The 23,725-nt window shown below is 38.5% G+C and overlaps 3 protein-coding genes and 1 long non-coding RNA gene across 5 annotated transcripts in view; 2 read left to right on the plus strand and 2 right to left on the minus strand.

The window, feature by feature from the left end:
- The window catches only part of LOC106162293 (FMRFamide receptor-like), a 31,763-nt gene extending 21,560 nt beyond the window's left edge, over positions 1-10,203 (minus strand). The window contains exon 1 of one of the 2 annotated variants that reach the window (XM_087018430.1): positions 9,989-10,203. The gene's annotated coding sequence lies outside the window, so the exon portion shown is untranslated. Of the gene's footprint in view, positions 1-9,608; positions 9,958-9,988 lie in introns of those variants that run through there. The other variant, XM_087018429.1, reaches the window with a different exon arrangement.
- An 8,646-nt stretch (positions 10,204-18,849) lies between these two features.
- On the plus strand, positions 18,850-20,656 carry LOC147760939 (uncharacterized). Its single transcript, XM_087016565.1, has 2 exons — positions 18,850-19,119; positions 19,876-20,656. Exons 1-2 carry the CDS (start codon positions 18,850-18,852, stop codon positions 20,131-20,133), a joined length of 528 nt encoding a protein of 175 aa, XP_086872691.1. The 3' UTR covers positions 20,134-20,656.
- On the minus strand, positions 18,928-19,982 carry LOC106162280 (uncharacterized). Its single transcript, XR_001238321.3, has 3 exons — positions 19,856-19,982; positions 19,334-19,438; positions 18,928-19,074 (listed from the first exon to the last, which is right to left on the minus strand). It is a non-coding gene; the product is annotated as an uncharacterized LOC106162280 (long non-coding RNA).
- Positions 20,657-20,937: 281 nt separating the features above from the next.
- Positions 20,938-23,642, plus strand: LOC147760940 (uncharacterized). The gene is made up of 2 exons (XM_087016566.1): positions 20,938-22,012; positions 22,360-23,642. Exons 1-2 carry the CDS (start codon positions 21,740-21,742, stop codon positions 22,594-22,596), a joined length of 510 nt encoding a protein of 169 aa, XP_086872692.1. The 5' UTR covers positions 20,938-21,739; the 3' UTR covers positions 22,597-23,642.
- The last annotated feature ends 83 nt before the right edge of the window (positions 23,643-23,725 follow it).

Raw genomic sequence — 23,725 nt, forward strand, 5'->3', positions numbered from 1 at the left:
TAGTACAAACTTGGCGTCAATGTGAACCCAACAATTGACTGAATTGTGAGACGTGAGACTTGTACAGTGTTTTGGCATTTACAATGCTGCTATCATTTTATGCGGAGCTAATTCACGGGCCATCAGTTTAATGTTTGTGAATCGCTCTTGTATTTCTTTCCAGGAATCTTATGGAGCATCAATTACCCGGAATGATTTTGTGTACAATTTATCGCCCTTTCTTCACTAACATTAACTTGACCCAATATGCACGAGAAAATGCAAAGTACAAACAAAAACATAAGAAAAGCCTAGGACCAATCGTACGAGTTAAAATGCTGTGCATATTCAAAACCCTAAGGAAAACCAAACCCATGAAGTTATTTCCACTGCAAACAGCGCCACAATATAAACAGGCAAAGGACCGCAAACTGCTGCTGTAATGCATTGCATAATTTGGGCACACGCAACCTTTACTCTTGTGCTCTAATGTCCTCGCTTTTATAGCGGCACATATACACACCGAGTACAAAACATTCTCATCTCACGCAACGTTATATATAAATTTTCACTAATACGGTACATAGCACGGTTATCCAGGAATGTCATTGTCCCACGTAATTCTGTTATTTTCTAAACAAATGCACTTATTTCCCGAACTTTATATTAGTAATATTGCCATTCATTGTTTAGTACAAATGAAATAGGTGGTCTATCAGTTCGGATATAAAGTCTAGATATTTTCCCGAGCTCAAAATCTGTAACATCCGCTAATAACCGGTGTACTGGATTCTTCACTTCATCAACCTTTGTACAGAGAGGAAGTATGGCGTTAATGCAGCACACCGAACGGAAGTTATGTTAGTGATGCCCATCACGAAGTAACGTGCCTGATTTTATTATTCAACAGTACGTCAATTTCAACTTCAATCCATTCCCTTAAATATTCAACCCTTTGAACACCGCGTTGTAAACATTTTCATTACCATGACGTCAACCGGAAGTGGGCTTAGTTTTCTTAAGCCTCAAGCAAAATGAAAAATTAGCATCTTGAAAAATCCATCGCCGTGCAGAATTGGAAAATTACCTGACGCTAATATAAGGCTTGCGCTTTCAAGCAAGTTTACGTCAGTCATATATCTTGTTACGGGCGACGTTAATTGCAGAATATCTAACGTGGAAATAACTTTCTCCTCTGACATAACATGGATGATGGCAGCAGGAATTGATCGCCTTTTTTAGTTTCGTGCAAATACAGGAGCTGCACATAGCTATCTCCAGTGTGATTGCAACAGTTGTGCTTTATATTACAACCGTACAATACGGCTCTCTTGAACGTTAACCGCAGACCAGGACATAATGTTGGGCTCCATGACAACCATACACAATGTTAACCTGTGACCAAAACAAAATGTAAAGCACGTGACTGCATGACGTGTATTTGAAACGAGGCGTCTTTTCGCCAGAAGTTTTGCAACGTAAAGAGTTCTGTACGAGTGGAACTTGCATATCGGCACACATTCAATCAGTTGTGATTATCTAATAAAACAAATAATAAGACCGCCAAACGACAGGGAAAACACGCAAACAAGTTGACAGGTTGATGTCCTTGAATTATTTACCAATTCAATTATGGACTAACAGCAGTATGTGAACACGGTATTCTTATTATCAACAGTTTCGGAATGAGTAAAATGAGAATAATTCGATTTGTTAAGTTCTTGCTGATGAAACAAAATGGATGGCATTTACTGACAAACTTCATGTTGCCACTGATCAAGGACATTCACAAGAGGTAGACACCAAAGTGTTCGCCTTTTCAGAGAACATATAACAACAACATTATGATGTACGTCGAAGGAAATGAAATCAAACAGCAAAGGTTCCCATGAGACGAGAGTCGCACTGAAGGTTGTATGTATTACCCTTTGCGTGTAAAATGGTAACATACTCAAAAGAACTTACAAGATAACAAATTGTTCAAAACATGACAATTGCCAGCATTGCAGTCAGCAGTGTATTGACCTGAGCCTGCGGGCCTCACTTAATTAAGTCATTTCCAGCGGAAATGATAAACAGAACAGTGCCATAGGTCTCTAATCCGCAACCGCTCTCGTGAAGAGATGTAAAGACTAAATATCCAATTTGCAAGACTTTTAACATGCTTAACTTAAGTAGATTTATACTGTTTACCTGTCAGAACTTTATGTCTTGAAGTCAGTTAAAAAAGGACTATTATATGGCGAAGTTGGCACCATTCCAATAGACTGTATTTTTCTCTCTATTATGATAAACTTTGTCGGGTGTAGAGGCAACAATACCACTTGTATCCTCTTGTCTGTTGTGATTCCCCTCTAGATCTTAAACGTGATGGAAATTCTATATGTATATGTGTAATCAGGTTGTGGACAATTGGCTTAACCTATCGTGAACACTGAAGGAGATATGTCTTGTTAACAGCCTGTGGGGGGTACCTTAGCTAAACACTTGTGAGCCAATAGCCACTGAAAACAAAGTTGGTCAAAAACATATTTGATATAGTACCTTGAATACATACTAAATTCACAGCTGTCTCTAACACATGCATTTCTCACATGACATACTTCTAGTGTTTGCAATATTGAAGGATATGCTTGGCAGTTAAGGTTTCGACTGCCAACATTTTGATTTAAATTTTGCTCTTTTTACTGTTATTAAGACGCACTTGGTCACCTGCATACTGCGTGAAAACTGTCCCTGTTTCCTTGCTATGTAATAAACTCAGATCACTTTAATGATGTCCCAATTGTCCGTTCACAAGGGATAATCTGGTATTCCGATTACCGAAAACGATATTTATGGCAACTTATTTAAGTTTTCATCTAGGACACGTTAATAGAGACCTTTAGTGGCATTAAATTTAATTACCTCCATTAGGAAAGGCTTCGAGGTAGAGACGCGACCCTCGGAGCAAAAGATCGAATGCTGCTACTGTATACAATTATGGATGGATGGTGCATTTTGGGCTCTTATAACTTAAAAAGCGTTTAGGGCATTTGCAGGTCGCTTTTTTGTCTTTTTTATTTCTTTAATATGTTCCCTTTCTGCTAACTTTCCGCACACACGTGAAGTGCACTACATATCTGGACTGACGGTAGCCATTTTGAAAGTATGTGTTTACTTAGAACCCTAGTATCAGCACTTATCTGCCATACTGTTTAATAACAATTAACTAGGGATGATGTTTCTGAGTCACGCAACAGTGTCTATTACCTTTCTCGATATGGTTGACATCAGGAAGTTAAAAAGCTAACATAGCGGATAATTTAAGCATAAATATACAGGGCATCAGATCAGTTGGTGCGTCAAAGTATCGCCGATCAATACTATATCTGTCAGGCCATCCCTTTGTTCTTTATACTACTCCGTATGGTACAAGTGCTCTTACTTTACTTGACGGTACAATAAAGTACAATCAAATATATTGGTGGATCTTCACGTCAACATGGTACATATAATTCAATAACAGACATATATAATCAACGTCACTGATAATATATGTAAAACCCCTCAAAACATCATCATAGCACCCACTACCATCTGGATACACACGTAGGAAGCATTCCGTATCAAAGACCCAGTATATACAATTTATTATTTATGGTGAACGGAATAAACCATGCTGCTATTAGGAGAAAAATAACCCAGTGCTTTTCATCTCCCCGGACATTTAATGTACATAAAGGTTAATTTATTGACAGTCTCAACTTTGCACAGATAAAATAATAGTGCTCGAAAGTAACTTATCCGCCATTTACATAATTCCAAAGGAAAGTGATCATGATGGCGACAAAAGTATTTTGTTTACCAATATAAAATATATTTTAATTTGAGTTTAATTTATCTTATTTTAGTTTGTTTGACTTTTTTGATAGGTCAAAGCAGTTAGTACTGTACATAATTGTCAAAATATCCAAACAGCAATGCTTCTTTTTCCAAACGGGACGAAGTTGCAGCGAAGAACAATATAACAAGCCATTACATAATTGGCCCAAATGAACCAATATCTCACAAAAGTCTTTGTAAATAAATCGACCAAAAACTTAATATACTATCATTTCAGGCCAATAAACTAGCGGTAATTCTATACTATTGGTGACTGAGTTGGACTGAAATAAATCAGTTATTGCTGCTGTCCACATAATGAAGTCCCTTAATGTCTCTCTCCGACAACAGACGGATTTTTTCTGATTTGGTTGGTGACAGTAGTCTTATTAGTTTTGTCTGGGTTTCCAATATCTAATAGAAAGCAAGACAACGGTTCCAAATAGCTATAACATATCTATTGGTTTGTTCCGCTACCCTGCAATTAAACATCGTTACACGGCTAGGCACTGGCTCTTTCATAGTCATTAGCTCTTCATGAAGTTATGTCAATCGGTTGACAAAATAAAATTTGACACCAAAAGAGACAAAAAAATCCAACTTAAAGGGAGGGTGATGCACTTGGCGTACTGTTACTTCATGTGGCGGTGTTGGGGACTCATGTTTATAACAGTTTTGTACACGGAGTCACCGTTACACATAGAACATGAAACATTATATGTCGCTTCAATGCACATCCATTAACATGCTCCATTAACATCAGGAAGTTGTTTCACCGTTTACCCCACTGTGTTAACTTTGAACTGTTCCAAAAAAACACCAAACAATACACATACCTTTCCTGGGATCCTTTGTGCGCATGCATTGTTGGTAATAGAAATCCTGCAAATGCCTGAAAATACATGTGAGCGTCACCTACTTTCTTCGGAGAATCACCAATTGAATACAGAGGGCATCAGTTCAGAACTGCGTTTATGTGTTAACTCTACCTTTAGAAAAAACACTCCAATCTCTCCGGTAATTAGTTTATGGTCAGTCTTTCAATCTGTAAATCTTTCACTGATTCTCTTTAATAAACACTTTATGTCCCGTGCTAGAATACCACAGGCGCATTATTGGCTCATTATTAGGGTTATGTAACTAGGGTTCTTTTGGTATTTTGTGATCGATCATAATCAACGGCCTTTAGGATTCATTTCATTTCAACCAATACAGTTCTTGAGGTCGAGCGATATTTATTCCTCGGTGGGTGCTATGGCATCTTGAAGGCAAATCGTCAGCAATCCCTATCTGTTTTCTAGTTTGATTTTCAGTAATTGGATTGTTATAAACCAAAGCTCAATTGTGGCATGCAATGATTGTTACAGACCCGTGTCCACCGTGAGTGGTATAGATGTATGTTAAGAACTCCATGCACTCTTCACATACCTCGGCTGTGAAAAGTCGTTTTTACTTATCCTTTTCTCTGAAATACTTATCTTCATGTTATTACAAAAATGATGAATAAACACTATTATAGCACAAAGTCCATTTTTTGTTTGCTTCTTTAACTAACAAACCCGCTAAGCCACAGAGTGTGCATAGCCAAGCTTTATTCGCCAATTTCCGTAACTAATTAGTAAAGTGTAATCATGAAAAATGGCACGATTGACAATTACGGTGCGAACCACAATCTCATGCCGGTATTTGATCTCATACTGTTTAGTTTATGAGATATGAGCCCCTAATTAGGTTGTTTCCATCAAACAAATAGTGTGGTGCTAGATAGTCCATTAGGTATGGCCGGAAAATACGCTTAGAAATGAACATGCTATTCCATTTTTGTGTAAAGTGTAAAATATTGGGAGTATTATAATCCCCAAATGCCCCAAAGTAATTACTTTGGGGTCCGTTGACCTCATTTTCGTTGTCATTATGCCATGATTTGAGCACTAAGACCGGGACTTTTTATCAATGTGGTGAGTTGACCAGCTAAATGGAGCAGTCAAATTGTCTCATCCTCGTTTGAAATCTTGGCCATTAGTATTATAAGGAAAGCTAAGAGATCGCTTGGGAGTACTGATCAGCAGACGATTCAAAAAGATCATGGTCAAATCAACCTTCCAATTGGTTAAAAAGTACAAGGACAAAGAGTTATGCTTTTTGCTGTCTACTTTCGAAAAATTGGTATATTTCACGTGCTTAGCGGACTTCAATATTTCATATGTTAGAATTTATTGAACAAAATGTATTAACATATATTACACTCGCAATTATGGAAATGGTTGGAAACTATATCGAGGGATCGAGGGATATCTTATAGACTAAGAGTTAAAGCTGCTATCCCTAGGGCGCGCGTTCAACTCTAAACATTTCAGCCCGAGGAGTTTCTTGTAATGACATTAGTGGATTCTACCCGGTACTTGAAAGTGTATGTCGTCAATGATGTAAAGGGAATATATGAACCCCAGGATACCTGTATATTCAAAGTGTATGGCCAACAAAAGTGTATGGCGTCTGTTGATCGGCATTTTCCAACCATTTTTTTAAGTCATGGGGTATATCATAAACAAGACAGAGTGAAGAACTTAACATTTGGGGAATTTGGGGAATAAATTAGGACTGCACAATAGCCAGTATTTTATTGGTGGGGGTGTAGGGGGTTAAGGCTTGCGGGTGGATGATTCAGTTTGATTGGCGATGTCACGGTAACCCCACCCCAACCCTACTTCTATTATCTTTTATCGAAAAGTTTCGGTGGCTGAAAAATATGGCGTCAAAGTCCATTGCTTTCGCAAAATGCGTCTTCATGTTTTCCTTTGGTTGCTTAACATGTGTTGCGGTTGTCTTACATTCTTGACACATACCAGGTTACTGAACTCCGTGCTAGCTACATATAGAAACGGAAAGTGAATGAACTCCACTCTAGCAATATGTAGAAACTAAAAGTTCAACACCAGGGCGGGTGGTTTCCTCCTTCATACACAAACACATTCTACCTAAGTTTAATAAGTTGGCATACAGTTACTATGCTTACTTAAACGTTTTTCATCAATAAATAACATTATAATCATTATGTTTACTGCATACACACCTAGGACGTCATTTTGTGGCAACATATATCTACTAAAATGACACATAAACGTTTGATGTAATACTTTTTTACATTTTTATGGAGTAATTGTTTAACTTTTAAAGCCATGAGTTATAGATGAAAGGCTGGTGTCTCAGCTTAAAGACATATTATATCACTTCTGTCCTCTCAATACCTGTAAATACACTGTTTCACCATATATTGCTATAACGTACCGGAAGTCAGTCACGTGACTTTCATCCTCCGCAGATTTCTGCGCACTGCCTGACACCGTTTGTTCTTCTTTGACGCCATTTGAATAAAATATTTCTTCTGGTTTATGGTTTCATAAGTTTTCAACATCAAAGCATCTTAACACGTAAAGGCCAATTAAAAGAAACTATTTATAATAAGGCATGACATTTTTACTTCGCTATTCAGCACGTATAAATTTAACCACAAACAGACCAGTAGCAAAGTGTTAAATTTGATTTGATGCTGACGCACTTCAGTTGAACCCTATGCGGACGAAAACATCCGGGTTAGGCAGGTTTATACCAGACTGGTTGAACTTTGGGTGGCTTCATTATCAAAGTGGACTGCACTTTGAACCGATCTTGGGAGTAAACGGGAGCCATATGTACCACACTGTGGGACCATGTGGTGAAAACAGCGGCAAATCACGCTGAAACCAATGGGGTACCCTTCATATGCAGGTCAAAAACGGATTTCTTTTGCTCGGTGTTTCAAAGCTCACTAGAGTTCTGTTTTTGTTTGACGAAATCAATATAATGAGATGGGGGCCAGAACCTGCTTAAATGAAATACCACGATTCCATAGTTGGAAGGCCTTCTATTAGCATACAAATTAAAAAGCGCGCATTAACGATAGAGAAATATGCATACATATTAAATCAGCTGTGTTTATTCACAAATAAAATAGTTAACTTAGATTACCAGATAGTTGAAATTTATAAATAAAGGAAACCATATATTACACTGAATGTTTAGAAACGAGCGTCATTGTATTGACCAGTGTGGTGATTCTCTCTACAAAGGTGACAAGATATTATCTATACGGAGGCTGTGCTTACCATTCACTTATTGGCTTCCATGTATCATTAGTCTCATTTCCAAAGGCAACAGTGTCTTAAGCTTTTTATCTCCCTGATGATCACACCGATCCCCTGTCAGGTAGAGTAATGAACAGCGCCCGTTGACGTTCACCGCTTAAAACGGCAATGCACTTTTTCAAAAGTTCATTTTACAATAATACCTATTAAATAATGGCGCACTTAATGTGGCTAAAACAATACCCACAATAAGCGTTCCAATTAATTATACATTACTGCAACATTATTTAATTATTCAACGCCATCTGTACATCTGTTTCTCTGTATTCGTGGTATATTTACATAATGGCAAGGGTTGGTACTCTAAACGACCTTGGTTTGCTTTGTAGTCAGAGTTATATTTATAAAAGTTATCTGTACACTCTGACTTTGAACTAAAATTCCTCATTGTTCAACAATTTGATTTAACTTGTCTAGGATAATAGCGTCACGTAATGAAATGGCAGCGACAACGTATCTTCTCAATAAAATGGGATCAAAGTTTTGCCACAAATCGTGGCAAAAATCTGTTGTCATTGTACAGTAATGTCGCCCCTCCGACAGTCAACAAAGCTGTGCCGTATTCTACTTAATTATCGAACTTCTGGGGGTGAAACTACAACATAAGTTTACATATCACTATTCCAAACGTCATATAAATGTCAATCACTTGATATAATTGTTCTATTTTCGATGATGCTGATGAATTCGTGATTTGTTTTCCCTGGAGTTCAAACCTCACATTACGCGCACTGACGTTTTTAAGTAGCCATTATCTTTTGCTCCCTTATACCAAACCCGCCTACATTTCTCTATCTGATTACATACATTAATAAGCAGGGACCTGCCAGTTTGTCAGTAACGGTTCAACTAGACTGTAATAAGTATTAATAACCATGAGAAGACAGCCGCCTGTTTATGACTACGAGGACTGCAGATGCAATTGGTGTGAAGACCTCTGTAGCTGACAGTATCCAGGAGAAGATCACCTCCAGAAAATTAAAATTTAACAGACAAAAATAAAATAGCGAGTTGCTGTTTTTTAGTAAATATTGAAACCCTGCGAGTGAATTGCCATTACATTGAATCAGACACAACCCGTTTACGTTAACGCATATATCTCAATAGCCACTACAGAAAGTACGCGCTTGGATGCGACGTACCCTTTATTCTGGTTCATTGCAGATATCGAATTTTTGGTTGAAGAATCCTTTGAATCGGAGGGCAATCTTAATTAAACCATCGGACAAAACGGGAGTGAAGCCATTTGGAATGTACAGAGATGTGACTAGTGCATTTGTCGTTGACATTTTATGAGCACTGTAAGACTGGGTTCCCATACCTTGATCGATCTAACAGGATCGATCCATCTCCAAGGTGTTGCTTGTTAAATTACTTTCAGCTCAAGCCGCTTAAATGTGTGGCATGCCTACTGAAGCAGTTCAACGATAATAAATTACACTCTAGAAGCTTCAGTAGGCGTGGCAGACATCTACGCCGCTTAGGTTGTTTGCAATTTAGCAAAAATCCTCTTGGAGATAGATCGTTCCACAGTTAGTACGATAGGGTCTGGGAATGCTCCCTAAAGCAGAATCTACTTACTTCCTGTCCACTGGGTGTGCTGGTAATCTGTCATAAAACCACTGTATGGCACCCTGTGTAATTTCAAGTAATCAACGGGAATCATTCCTCGCCAGATATACCATTTGTATATGTATTTGTCAGTGGGGCGATTTCACACCTACATGAAGGTGCTGAAAGAGTACATCCCTGTCTATGTTACATAAGACAAGTCAAGCATGGCCTTTGACTTACTCCAGATTCCCAGCTGGGTGATTACACAGATCATGGCAAATAGCAACCGCTGATCAGTTTAAGAGGTGTAAGTGCGAGTTAGTGTCATTACAGTCAAATTTGATGGTTTTTTTCCAGAGAGGCTCATACTTAAGTTCTGTATACTGATATCATAGGAAAGTATCTACCTGGATCCGTCCCCCTAGACCAATACTGCCTTATCTGCGTGAGCGAAGTGCCAGTTGGAACAGTGTTTGGATGGACTGCCAAAAAGTCTTATCTTCATTCTCCGATGAGACTGGTCTACAGAGGGTTATCATTGCTGCATTACATAAAGATGCCCTACTTGTCGGAGGCCAAGCATAACAAGACAAGCTAAATGTGAATGATTTCTGACGTATTATCTATACATCATAGCAGAGTTGAGTAGACGGCTCAGAAAGAAAACTTTTCCCGGCTGATTTCTCTCTTTTAGACAAAATGGGTGTTGAGTCTTGTCTTGAACCCTGGCTCTGAGAAGGTCATGGGGGGATTGTATTACTTTGAATGAGAAAAGACAATTTCCGGGACAATTGTGAAAAACTGAGCAGATATGGACATGAGTTATAAGATTCTTGCTGGTGATCATTTCTTATCAACAGATATAACATCATCAAAAACATTAGAAGCTATAAAATATAATACATTAAATATCTCTTTAAATAATGCATTAAGGGGCTTGCTGTAGTAAATGTATAAAAAGCATAGTCTCGATATATTGTTTATTAAGCTTGTTATCACCACAGGTGTAATCAGCTCGCAATACGCAATACCAGCAAGAATCATACATTATTTATGCTCTGCAAACTACTGGATTATAGCCATCATGACAAAAACGAACTATCCAGAGCTTATAGGAACACTTGAACCAAGCGTCGGTCAAGCGTGGATTTCCAGTAATGCATATGAACCAGTTCTATTTGTATGCTATGCAATTCAAATACCAATGAATAAACCGAATTAATCACTCGATCAGGCATAAAAGAGCTTTAAAGGGCACTTTTTTCAGATTTCTGGTCATAACTGTGACCTACTAATCTTCCTTTAATATATAGCACAAAAAATATTCAAATATCTTTTCATGGTAATATGAAACGATGTCTTTTAGTATTGTACTATCTGAAAGTATGTGGTGGCAATTTGTCGACTTTTCTGGCGAAAATTGTCTACAAATGCATCTTTAAGATCATGGATATTAAACCAATAAATTTTTGCCAGCATTTCTCCACAATAATGCTTCATGTCGGTATAGTTGCATCTCTAAACCATACATAAGTAGTGAAAACATGCTCATTACAGTGGCGTATTATGGTATCTTAGTTCACGGCTATGTGCTCTACAATCATACATATACATATATCACATGCGGGTCCTGCCCCGCCTCCCTTACCTTGTGCTCTTCGTACAAAGGCGTGTCTCTTTACTATCATTTTTGTACCTCTAGGCAGTAGTAGGTTAATTTCGTTACATGGGACAATGGTATATTGTGATCCCCACTTAAGGAATTAAATGTGTTGATCAGCATTTGCCTAATTATACCTACTGTGGGCTGTTGAAACAGTAAGGTGTATTAAAGCACGCTCTAAACGCTATAATTATATAATCGTTATAATTTATAAGTGTATTAAATATATTAGTTTGATTTGTGTCTTGCTAGGTTAGAAAGTACGCAAGCACTGTTCAACATGAGATAATTCAAAACATAATCATTTACGGCCATCAAAAGACTCTGGGCAGTCCTCTCTGTTATGTAGGTTTTACCTGGGACGTACGCTATCAGCTTACCGTGGGCGAAACCGTTGGGTGGTCATTAAAATCACTCTGTCGTCCCGCTCAAGGAAAGTCAAACATTGATTTTCTTATCATGGTAAAGAACAGTTTTCTGAGAGTGCCTATTTTAAAACACAACGCGACTGAAAATACCTTAAAAGGACGTGCACAATACGTACTATAAATACATGCAAATAATTTCACTAAGGTACACGTTACCTGGTCGCATCCGCTTCACTGCAAAGTCAGGTCGACAAAAGGTGCTAAGAGCCACACCCCCACCAGCACTCGTACCGTTCTCTACCACTGGCGCTCATGCTCCTGAGCATGGTACTGAGAGAAATTCCGGAATGCTATCAGCGAGCAGATAAGAACGGAAAACTGCACTGGTTGAAATGGATGATGACTGTCCATCACCAAATAGAACATGTAGAAGTTCGAGATAGCGTCCAGAGATATAAGCCTCTAATCTCTCTAGAAAATTCTGTTGGTTTTTTTGCCGATGTCAAAAAGCCAAATGTATCGCTACACAGTTCAACAATAAGATCTATAAGTACAGACACCCGCTGCGTCTAAATTTACTTCCTGGCGAAGTCGCAGTACAGTGAAGTACTTCTGAACTGCGCGCGCATGATTTGAATCTCTGATTTAATCCACCATCAGATCAAAGAGCGCCTTGGATGTGAGGAGAAGCAGAGCAGAACGTATATTGTTATCTAAACGTTCTGGGGCGTAAAGAACTCTCTCTTAACATTTTGTCTGTTAACCGAATATTTTGCCTGAATCTTGCTTGAAATCGCTGAACCAAGTGACAAGCGCATTTAAAGTAACGCGCATAAAATTCGCCTTCACCTGAACAGGTAATTCAGTTGTGACCACGTCTGTCAGAGTGAACAGACAAAACAGTCAACAGGTAAATCAAAATTTCAGGATCTATCATAAATGAAAACTTTCTGACTAGAAATTGCCATAATTTACCTCCAACGATATTATCAATAGAAAGCTTGATGGAGATTTAAACGCAAACCACCTTCCAACTGTACTCTGGCACAATAGCGTCCTGTAAGCAAAGCGTGTCAAAGATTACCATCAATACCCCACTGCCCACTGAATTGTGATACCTTGGGTCAATGAGTAAGATATTTGGACCCCCCTCCCCCCACTGCCCACTAGATTACGTTACCTTGGGACATCAATGAGCAAGAGATTGGGAATACCCCCCCCCCTCCCCCCGCACACTCGGTTACACTTCATTTGGGGTTAATGAGGAAAGCTTTGGGGTTGCTTGACATGTGCGTCGTTGAGTTTTCAAAAAGGGTTTGTGAAGCATACTAGGTGGTTTAGACATAATCTTATCGTGTTTCCACGTCAATGCCAACAATAAAACAATTACTATCTGAAAGAAACATCAAAAACTTACCGTGTCTTACTTTCATGGCAGTTTGTTCGATGAATTTTTGATAGTCACTTAGTCCTTAAAAACATATTGGCCGTGTTCACCCCGAAAAGAAAAACGGAAAGTTCTTTTTTTTGTAATTTCGGCTTGTTAGCCTGCCATTAATCTCAAATTTCCCAGTCATTGACCTTCCCATGTGCCTGGTTTGCCACATGCAATAATATGTGAGTTCAGTGCAGAAGGAACAACAATACATTGTGGATCACATCACTGTAGACCCAGGTCTTGTTAATTCTTAGGACTGGAGTCATAACGCCCATGTATATAAGTCCTGTGGTAAATAATGAGTCTGTTTTCCTTGCAGCAAAGCTTCTGGCTAAACTGGTAATTAATCAGGTTATTTCATGGCTATAATAGCCACACAGTTGGGTGACTGACCTTTTCCATGGCGCTCTCAACTGGTCACATAACGCTACACAGAGAGGAGGGGGTTAGGATGGGGGCAAGAATATAGATTGTTCTGAATCTATCACTGTTCACGTGACTTCAGCAAAGGATGGGGGCAATGTTGCTATGGCTGTTGGTAGACAAGTTACCTCAAAATGTTTTAACATATTTTGTGGATATTTAGGGTCGCAGTGAACAAAAATGAAAGAAATAATCGCGATTTCGGCTAAACCCAGGTTTCCTAATATTTTAAAATATCTTTATTGCCTGTTTCCTCAGCGTTGGTCTGGCCACTTGTTTGGGTTGGAGCTCACTTTGCCCACATACATACATATGACGCTCATCAACAAGGTTGGGGAGATGCTTGGAGGTAGGAGAACAATGAAAAAAGAGAGAGTGTAGTTGACAGTTCTGAAAGTTCTGCAGTACGACCACGCAGATGAATGCCTTGTTGATGAGAAATAAATAATGTAAGCAACCCGATCAGATCGTCCCTCTGTGTTTTGTATAAAGCTCGTGGTCATTGATTTACTTATGTAATACCTCATATTAACAGTTATGCGCCAACAAGGAACAGAAAAAAGGGACGGGGAGTTTTGAAGTGGCCACTGGGACGAAATAGTATGAATTCTTTTCCCGTTTTAAGGTTGCGGTAATGGTTTGAAATTTTAGGCAAATATGCGTTAGTTTGATTAGCGTGACAATGTCAATGGAAGTGAGAAACAGAACAAAGTAAAAAGAAACGTGACAGCTGGACATTCTTATCAGCTGAATAGTGTTAATTACATTAAAAACTCCGCATGCACACACACGCACACACACACACATATAAAACAAAAGCAGTAACTCTGATAATGGAAATTCTCCATTTACACTGGCAACAGAAAATATCTACCATAGCAGTTGGTTTTGGTTGCAAACCATTCAATTAGTTTTTATTCTCACTTTGATAGCAAATAAGTCTATATTAATTAGCGACAGATATAGTTTAAGGGCAATTCAAAATCTGTTTTCTGAGAATAAGTTTTCATGCTGTAACCTTGAACAAAACAAGTTCTAAGAAACGGATAAAGTTGATTGAATAACAGTAGATTCTAGGAAATGTAATAACTGCAATCTCAACCAGGGTTGTTAAAATCATACAATACTCTGGAAAAGACAAGAACCCAATAAACACAGTGTCCGTCGTGTATCTAACTGGCCCAGTGTGAGCTATACTACCAGGCACTTTAGTTCCTGGGTACTAATCAATTTCGTCTATTCGCCCACAGCGAAACGCTTCATTAATCTGCTTCATAATAGTGATAATATTGTGACACTTTTGATTTAAAACTTTGTAGTGTCTCGTTCAAAAGATGGCATTTACAAATGTAACAACACATATTTGGTTATACTTATAGAGCTCTGAACCCTCATATTTTTAACCCGGCAAAAGTTTTTCCCCAACTCACGTGGTTTAAACACATTCAAGCACGGTTTAAGCACTGTTCTAATTCCTGACCAATGTGGGATGTATTGATGACATACTGTACCAGAATGATAGAAAACGAGGGCATGACTCTTCTCTGGGAACATTAGGTACACAGTGAGACATGCCATTAAACAGAAAACTTCAAAGCATTCATTCAGAACAGGAGGTCATAGAAGATACGTTATTAAAATTGTATTAATGTAAATGTGATACCGCCTGTGTGATCCATGGTGGCTTTGAAGTCAGTAGCTTCCTCCGCGTCTCAAGAAAAAAATGGCATCGATATCAGTTCAAGGGAAGGACAAGTTATCTCATTTTTGGCATTAATTTTCTTTTGAACTTCTAATAACCTTATCTTAACACGCTACCAAGTCTTTTCCCTTTCCTGTGAGTTGTTGACAATGTTGCCTCGGAAGATTAAAACTAATAGTGCTTTAAGATAATTTACACAGAAATGAATTTGATTTCACAGAAAGAAATGTAATAACCTAGATGCTCCTATTTTTTGTCTGAAAATATTAACTAAACACCAAATGATCGCCTGCTATCAATGCGTTTATCATCATTAAGTTGAATTTGGAGAATAGTTGAAAAAATGTCCACATAAATTTGGGAAAAAACTGAACCGACTGAGACTGGCACCTCTGCAGTGTCAACGACCCCCCAACCCCTGGACTTCCATTCCTAGGACTACCATTCCTGTCACTCCTGTGAAGGATTTCTATAATGCCAGTGTATATGATCAACTAAGAAGAGGAAAACTAACACTACACGTTAAAGAAAGACATTGTCAAATGCTGCATGGTTTCTGTACTGTTGGGAAATCTTATTTGTTCCATTATGTTCACAGCAATGAGCGGACTTCCTCTTTGTACATGTATCAAGTATGAGCGTGCCAGGATGAGACTACAGACAGCAAAATCGTTCACACGTGCCTTCATTACCACTTCATGTCTACCAAGACACACCAAAGGTACACTTCGTGAATATTCCAGGAGGTGTTTCTCAGATTCTAAGCCGCTTATGCACATGACGTCTACGTGAACAGTTGCGATAAGCCATTTATGTTGATTTTACTGCTAAATGAAAATACATCACCATAGAAAACAGACCATTGTTAATAGCAATGGACACGCAAGCTATTTTAATTAACAATAAGTTTGAGGCTCCTCAGAATGCATCTCATTGTCACTTCTCTGGTGAATTATAAATGTCATGAGAGTTGCTGTTCAGTCCTGGTAGCGGTCATCTTCACCACTATGTGGTACCTAGTCGGCAGACCTAACGTAATGCACAGCTTCTATTCTCATAGTCTATTTATAATTAATTAATTGTCAGAACACAACACAACACAACATAACTGTATGTCTGCTTCTACAGAAATATTGTTTAGGATTTAACTTATAATCTTGCTGTATGCATTGATCGTATAATTATTGCTGAATGTATTGGTCTTGTAATTAGAATTCAGACTTCTGTCCACTTCCGCAAAAATTGCTGCATGTTATTTTTGTCGTAATCTATCCCATAATATGTGAATATTATGTAAAACATGTAACATTTGTCGTAATTTATCCCATAATATGTACATTTTGTAAGACATGCTGACGTTAATATGCCATCCCATCCTTCTTCTTTAAAGCTCTGCCCATTGTTTATCGTAAATTTAACCGCTGTGTAAATCGATGCAAGATAGTGAACGATTTGCGTTTGGAACTAAATAAGATATCAACATGGAAATGGTCATTGTTTTACGACAAAGGTGTGCCGTACAATCTGGTGCCAGTGGTTGCTTTTGAATTTTTTAGCTCCAGAAAACAAAACATCATTTTGCCTCTGTCTGACAAAATCAGAAGTAAGCCTATAAAAAAGATTCCCCAACACCAGATTGTTGATGTAATAGTTATTGTTGTGATTAAATAGGTGTTAAACCGGAGTCTTTAACTGTTCATGTGGGGGAGATCTGTTTGAAATAAAAAACACAATTACCCTCCCCCCCCCCCCCCCCAATATGACAACATTACCCTATAACACGGCAATGCTTATTTCTGCATAATCTAACCGGATAAGGAAATAGATCCTAACGTATTGATTCACCTTTAGCCCTTCAAGAATACTATAATGAGCTAATACTATTGATAATATTTAGATAGATACCGATCCGATTTCAAATATGACTTAAAATTACTGTCAAATACATCATGCTAAGTAATCAACTGTTAACGTTACTCGATTATTTTAAAATGACAGTAGTACATGTATATTTGCTATCGTGTGCTGTCCATGGCAGGACACGCGGCGCCCAGTTTCTACCAGAACTCATACTTATAGAGGCTACTGGGTCTTGGCACACGCGTCAGTTACTGCCCTGGGGGAAATCAAACCAGCTCCATTGCAATGCTCACCGCAGTCTGGTCAATCTAATAACCGTTAAAGGTATCTTCTTTTCCACCAGATAACACTGCCATTGTGATAACTGGGTCGTCATTTTACAGCATGGGCATTTTAGAATAAATTAGAAGAAAAAGAAAGTGTTGTACACATGTAATGGGGTAGCATGAGGTTTCTTATGAACATTCCGTCACGTGCGTACCATTTCTGTTTCGCAGTTCTGTAAAGGGTATTTAAATAGCTTTGTTTTAGCATTCAGTTTCACAATACTTAAATGCGTTTTTAATCATGTCTGGAGCATAGAAAGAATCTATAATCTCTGCTGGTGTGTAATTGTCAACATAACTACATCCTCGACTGATCTGTGTACTTTATGGCTGCCAGCTTTCATTTTAACTTAGGGACAACATTCAAAATGTTGGGGTGTGGTGTCAAAGAGTAAGTTTTCAATCCATCCAATTTTACTTCTCAACTCGTTCTTTGTTGAGTTGCCTTTATCCTCTCCTGAGACTCAGGATTGATGGCAAAGAAATGATTTTTTTACATTTATTGAAAGCTCAAATATGTCTCTGTAAAAGCCTTCACCTTATGTTTGTACATGTGACATTTATCTGCTTACGCTCTGATACACCATGTATGGGGATATTTTTAGCAAAGAAGCACTCCTCTTGAGTGACAGAAAATGTCCTGTGCATCATAATGACTCATGAACAATTAATATTTTGTTTTATAATAAGATTCTAAGATTATATTTAAAACTACATATTTATTGGACATAACTCACACCTAAATGTACAAATTGGCCTCTCATAATCTTATCTCACTCACGAATGTCTTTTAACAAAGCAACACAGACGGTGAAGTCCCCACAGTTCATTTACTCCCACAGGGGGCCTACCGGTAGAGTGCAAACACTTCGTATTCGGACTCTTCAGACGCATTTGGCATTAACTGTTTTAGTTCTTAACACAACAGTAATCGTCTACGTCGATGCATTCAAGATTTATAATTCCCCATTTAAGCTTCCCACCTCTCTCCTCCAACAAGCTGTCTGAATGACTGTACTTCAGTGAAGCTTTTCAAATTGAAAATTAAAACAGTCGTCTGGAGAAACGTTTTAGGACCAAAGCGGTTCATCACTGACCCTGTGTGAGCCGGCCAAGGATCTGTATTCAGTTGAAAATGTTCTTGATATGACATTCCAAAAGGGCGCTCTCAGAACAAGTTAACCGCGGTCTTACTGATCAAATATGGCCGACCCATTTAAAAGAAATGCCGCTTATTATTTAATGGGCCCCCTGCTTCCCACGCGCGCCGTCCTAGCAATTTAACCTCGGAGCGAAGATTTAATCTGTTTAATTGCTAGGCCCCCTGCAGTGGTAGGGTCGCTTTCAAGTGGGATATGCCATATTTGATCCGTGGACCAGTTAGCGGATCACCTGTTCTGTATGTGGCCAAACAGGCTGATACCTCTCATCCCCGCCTACAACATCTAGATATTAACTTAAAAATCATTTCTACATCTCATACTGTCTATGATGAGTGTTCTGTGTGCCGTCTTTCTGGCCACTGTTCTTGTTGTCCCACTTGTAAGAGGGGACCAGGATGTTTTCAGCAAAAAGTTGCAGATATTTAAACTGGAAGCTCACATTTCCCTCATCACAGGGAAGCTGAAGGCAGAGTGTAGTGGCCATGTCGACCCTGCCCCAGAACACGTCTTGCTGATTGGGCGCCGTGCTGTCTTACCGCTCGACCTGGATCTGGAGATAGAATTCAAGAAAAACCTGTTTGACCAGTTAGTAAAGGTAAATAAGGGGCGACAATACCTTTTTTTAAAGCAATGTGGATAATGAGTACATATATATTTACTATAAAGTACGTATGAAGTCAGCGCACATTCCCTATACACTGTATAAACCACTTCTATTGGTTTGTTATACGACTTAAATAAAGTCGCCATGCCAAGGCATAAATAAAATTAATCACTCAATCAGCCATTAGCAACAATTAAAACCGCACCTTTTTAGAATTTCTGGTCGTAAAGCTACCGAATTTTCTGTCCCTCTAGTTCGTAAAAGTCCGTCAAATGAGGTAGTAAAGTATGGCACATTATTACTGCTGCACCTGCAGTTATTAAAAATGAGTTACCGTAAACTCTGAGGCTTATATACATGTATATAGCACAGAAAGAAAAAAAGCAGAAAAGGCTTGTTCAAATACCCTATTTCGGGAAATAGGAAACGAAGCAATTAAGTTATGATATATGGAACTATATGGCGGCATTTGAACGAGTTTAATGGCAAAAATTGACTTTTGATGCATCTGTAATTTATAATGCATTGCTCTGCATACTTTTTCCAACGAAAAAAAAACTTTTTAAATTTAATCAGGACCATTCCCAAGCTGAAAGGAAAGAACACTGTAGTGGAAATGAATTGTTACTGAAAATAATTTCACTGTTCAATATTTTGCCAATTGTTATACTATTATCTTCTCATTCTGGATAGTTTACGACAATATTGAAAAATACTTTCAAATTACATGTCCGTATTATCTTCCAGTTGTATGCGGAGTGCAGGCTACAGCAGACAACAATTCGGAAGAACCCCTGGCGCCGCACTGCCGTCCCGTGGCGGACAACGTTCCGGACAACCCCCTGGCACCGTACTGGCACCCCATGGACTACACGTGCCCCTCCTACACCTCCACCTACAGCTGCCCCGCCTAGACCTGCCCTGGTTACACCTGCCCCACCTACACCTTCACGTTCACCTGCCCCGCCAACGACCACCACACAAATGGTACACTACTTGTCGTAGCTACCTCATTTTAATAAGAAATAAGAGATAAATTCAGAAACCGTCGGTGTGACTCACAATCATGTAGTGCTTACGGGAAAATATAAAACCACAAAAATACGACAACGTTGTTAAAATGTTTTTTAAAGCGTTCCATTGTCGTGTGGTGTTTGATATATAAAAAGGTGGTCGTTCTTACTACTTAATTCAGTTCACAACATGGCCGGTTGCTCAGTACTGTGGAAGAGAGAGATTCTATAATCTCTGCTGGTGTGTAATTATCAACATAACTACATCCTCGACTGATCTGTGTACTTTATGGCTGCCAGCTTTCATTTTAACTTAGGGAAAACTTTCAAAATGTTGAAGTGTGGTGTCAAAGAGTACGTTTTCAATATATCCAATTTTACTTTTCACAACTCGTTCTTTGTTGAATTGTCTTCATCCCCTCCCGAGACACAGGATTGATGGCAAAGAAATGATTTTTTTACATTATTGGAAAGCTCAAACATGTTTCAGTAAAAACCTTACCTATGTGATTGTACGTGTGACATTTGTCTGTTTACGCTCTGATATACCATGGGGATATCTCTGTATGGGGATATCTCTGCAATTATTAGCATAGCTCTTCCCTTTGGTGACGGAAATCAACTTAATTGTCTATCATCTGTAAAAAAAACTCATAAACAATTAATATTTTGTTTTGACATAAGATTTGTAGTTGACGCTTAAAACTTCTCTTATTATTTCTTGAGATATATCAAGTATTTTGACATGAAAGTACCGGCTAGTACAGCTGTCTCATAGACCACGGTATAGAAATGGTCAAACCCTTAGTTTACAATGACCACGGTATACAAGTTGTCAAACTCTTAGTTTACAATGACCACGGTATACAAGTTGTCAAACTCTTAGTTTACAATGACCACGGTATACAAGTTGTCAAACTCTTAGTTTACAATGACCACGGTATACAAGTTGTCAAACTCTTAGTTTACATTAAAGGACATGTAACGTTTGCTGTAAGAAGACGGTCTAAAATGGAGGTTGGATCAACAAAGATAATGTGAAAGACTATCAGAAAATACATCTGGGTCCGCCCCTGTACTTGGATGTACAGTATGTATGGTCATCTAATAATCTTATCTCACTCACGAATTTTCATCAACAAACGCGACGCAGACGGTAAAGTTCACATAGCAGATTGACCGGTACAGGGGGGGAGGGGCATACTGCAAAGAGTTCGTACGAAGTTCAACATTAGGTCTCTTCAGGCGTGTTTGGTATCAACTGTTTTGGTTCTTAACACGGCAGTAAGCGTCTGATGCATTTAAGACTTATAACTCCCCAGCCACGCTTTCTACCTCCAACAATCTGTCTGAATAACTCTACTGCAGTAAAGCTTTCCAAATGTCTGAAAATTAAAATAGTCGTCTGGAGAAGCATTATAGGACGAAAGCGGTTTATCAGTGACCCTGTGTGAGCCGGCCAAAGATTTGTATTAAATTGGATATTGGTTTGATATGACATTAGCAGACAGGCTGATACTCCTCTCACCCTCAGCTACGACTTCCAGATATTTACTTTTAATTTAGTTGTACATCTCATTGAAGGCACCATACTGCCCATGTTGAGTGATTTGTGTGCGGTATTCCTGGCCATTACTGCCCTTGTCGTCCTCCAAGTAAGAGGGGACCAAGATGTTTTCAGCAAAAAGTTGCAGATATTTCAACTGGAAGCTCACATTTCCCTCATCACAGGGAAGCTGAAGGCAGAGTGTAGTGGCCATGTCGACCCTGCCCCAGAACACGTCATGCTGATTGGGCGCCGTGCTGTCTTACCGCTCGACCTGGATCTGGAGATAGAATTCAAGAAAAACCTGTTTGACCAGTTGATGAAGGTAAATAAGTGGCACCATGGTTCCTCTACTTACTACAGGAGGTTACTTTCTCTAAAACAATGTAGGTAAAGAATACATGCATGTACTGCTTTCAGTTATCTTACATTATCATGCTGACTTTCCTCAAAGCAAAAAGCTAAACTTAAAGACTGGACCATTTCCTTTCTGAACAAACAGAAAACTGCTATGGTAATAAATATATAGGGAATATTGAAAATAAATCCCCCGTTCCACATTTTGCCCGTTGTTATACATATTATCTTCTGATTCCGAATATTTTACAACAATACTGTAGTTCAGGTTAACGAACAAGAAGTTTCAAAATATACGTCTGTATTATCTTCCAGTTGTATGCGCAGTGTAAGCAGCACCGGACAACGTTCCGCACGACACTATGGCGGACAACATTCCGAACTACCCCGTGGCGGACAACATTCCGGACAACCCGCTGGCACAGCACTGGAGCTCCGTGGACTACAGCCCGCTTCCCGCTTACACTTAAACCTTCCCGTATGATGTCTACACCCCCCTTGCCACCCACCGTACCACCCACCTTACCACCCACCCTACCCCTGGGGCATTAGCTACATTCTTTAAAGAAATAAACTCAGAAACTCTCGGTTCGACTCACTTTTATCAGTTCTTAAAGGGAAAAATTAAACTACAAAAATACGATAACATTGTAACAATTTGGCCATTTGTGCAAAAGTATTATCCGTTTATAAAGTATTATCCGTTTATAAAGTATTATCCGTTTATCAAGTATTATCCGTTTATAAACCCTGAAGGTAACTGCGGTGAAATCGCACGCTTACCATGAGGTGAGTTTTTCCGTCAGTCCACCTTTATATTTCACGTTTAACAACAACAAGATTTTTTTCTTTTTCTTTTTTTTTTTAGTGATAAAGAGATAACAACTGTTCGTATGAAATTCATATTTCACAATAGGAAATGTTGTAAACAATTCATAGAAATATAATTAATTCCAGTTTACCATCAAAACATCAGTTATCACAATTATTCTGGAATCTGTGCTTGCCATCAGACCACGCGGACCTTCATAGATGGCCATACCTCTGTAATAATCTCTTATGACATTATTACAAAAAAGTTAACTTTTTAGAAAATTTTGTACTAACTTTGAATGTCGAAAATTCGTTAACCATTGGTATGCATGGGAAAATTGTCGTTTTCAACATGAAAATCCATTTTGGGCCAAAGTACTCGACTGTTATCCCTTAAACAAACTTCAATTCAATATATACTCTACAGTTTGTTCATCTCCTGGAGAAACCTCGATCTTGAAATACTACAGACCATTAAGGTTAAATCAAAATCTCATTAATCTAACTTGAATTAAGCAGTGACCTTAATCTCGATAACGCTAACAACCTGACCTCGCAGCTTCTAGTGCTTTTCTGTGCGTTACTGCTTAGTACGCTATCATACAACTTATCAGAAATGACATGATAAACATGTAATAAGGGAGAGTTAAAGTAAAGTAACCTGCTTAATTTAACAATCACAGACTACTTAAAGTAACGACTACACACATACAACTTCCAGACAGATGCATGGAAACACGTTAAATGTCTTATGAAGAAATAAGCATTTTTCTGAATGTTTTAAGTTTAATTTCCATAGTATTTTCAATCACACATTTAAAAGTGAAAGGCGATCGCTAAATGATTTCTTCAAGCGCAATTGTTCAAC

The sequence above is a fragment of the Lingula anatina genome, chromosome 7 (assembly GCF_051362555.1).
Source record: "Lingula anatina isolate TDL-2025a chromosome 7, LinAna3.0, whole genome shotgun sequence".
NCBI classification, from domain to species: Eukaryota; Metazoa; Brachiopoda; class Lingulata; order Lingulida; family Lingulidae; genus Lingula; species Lingula anatina.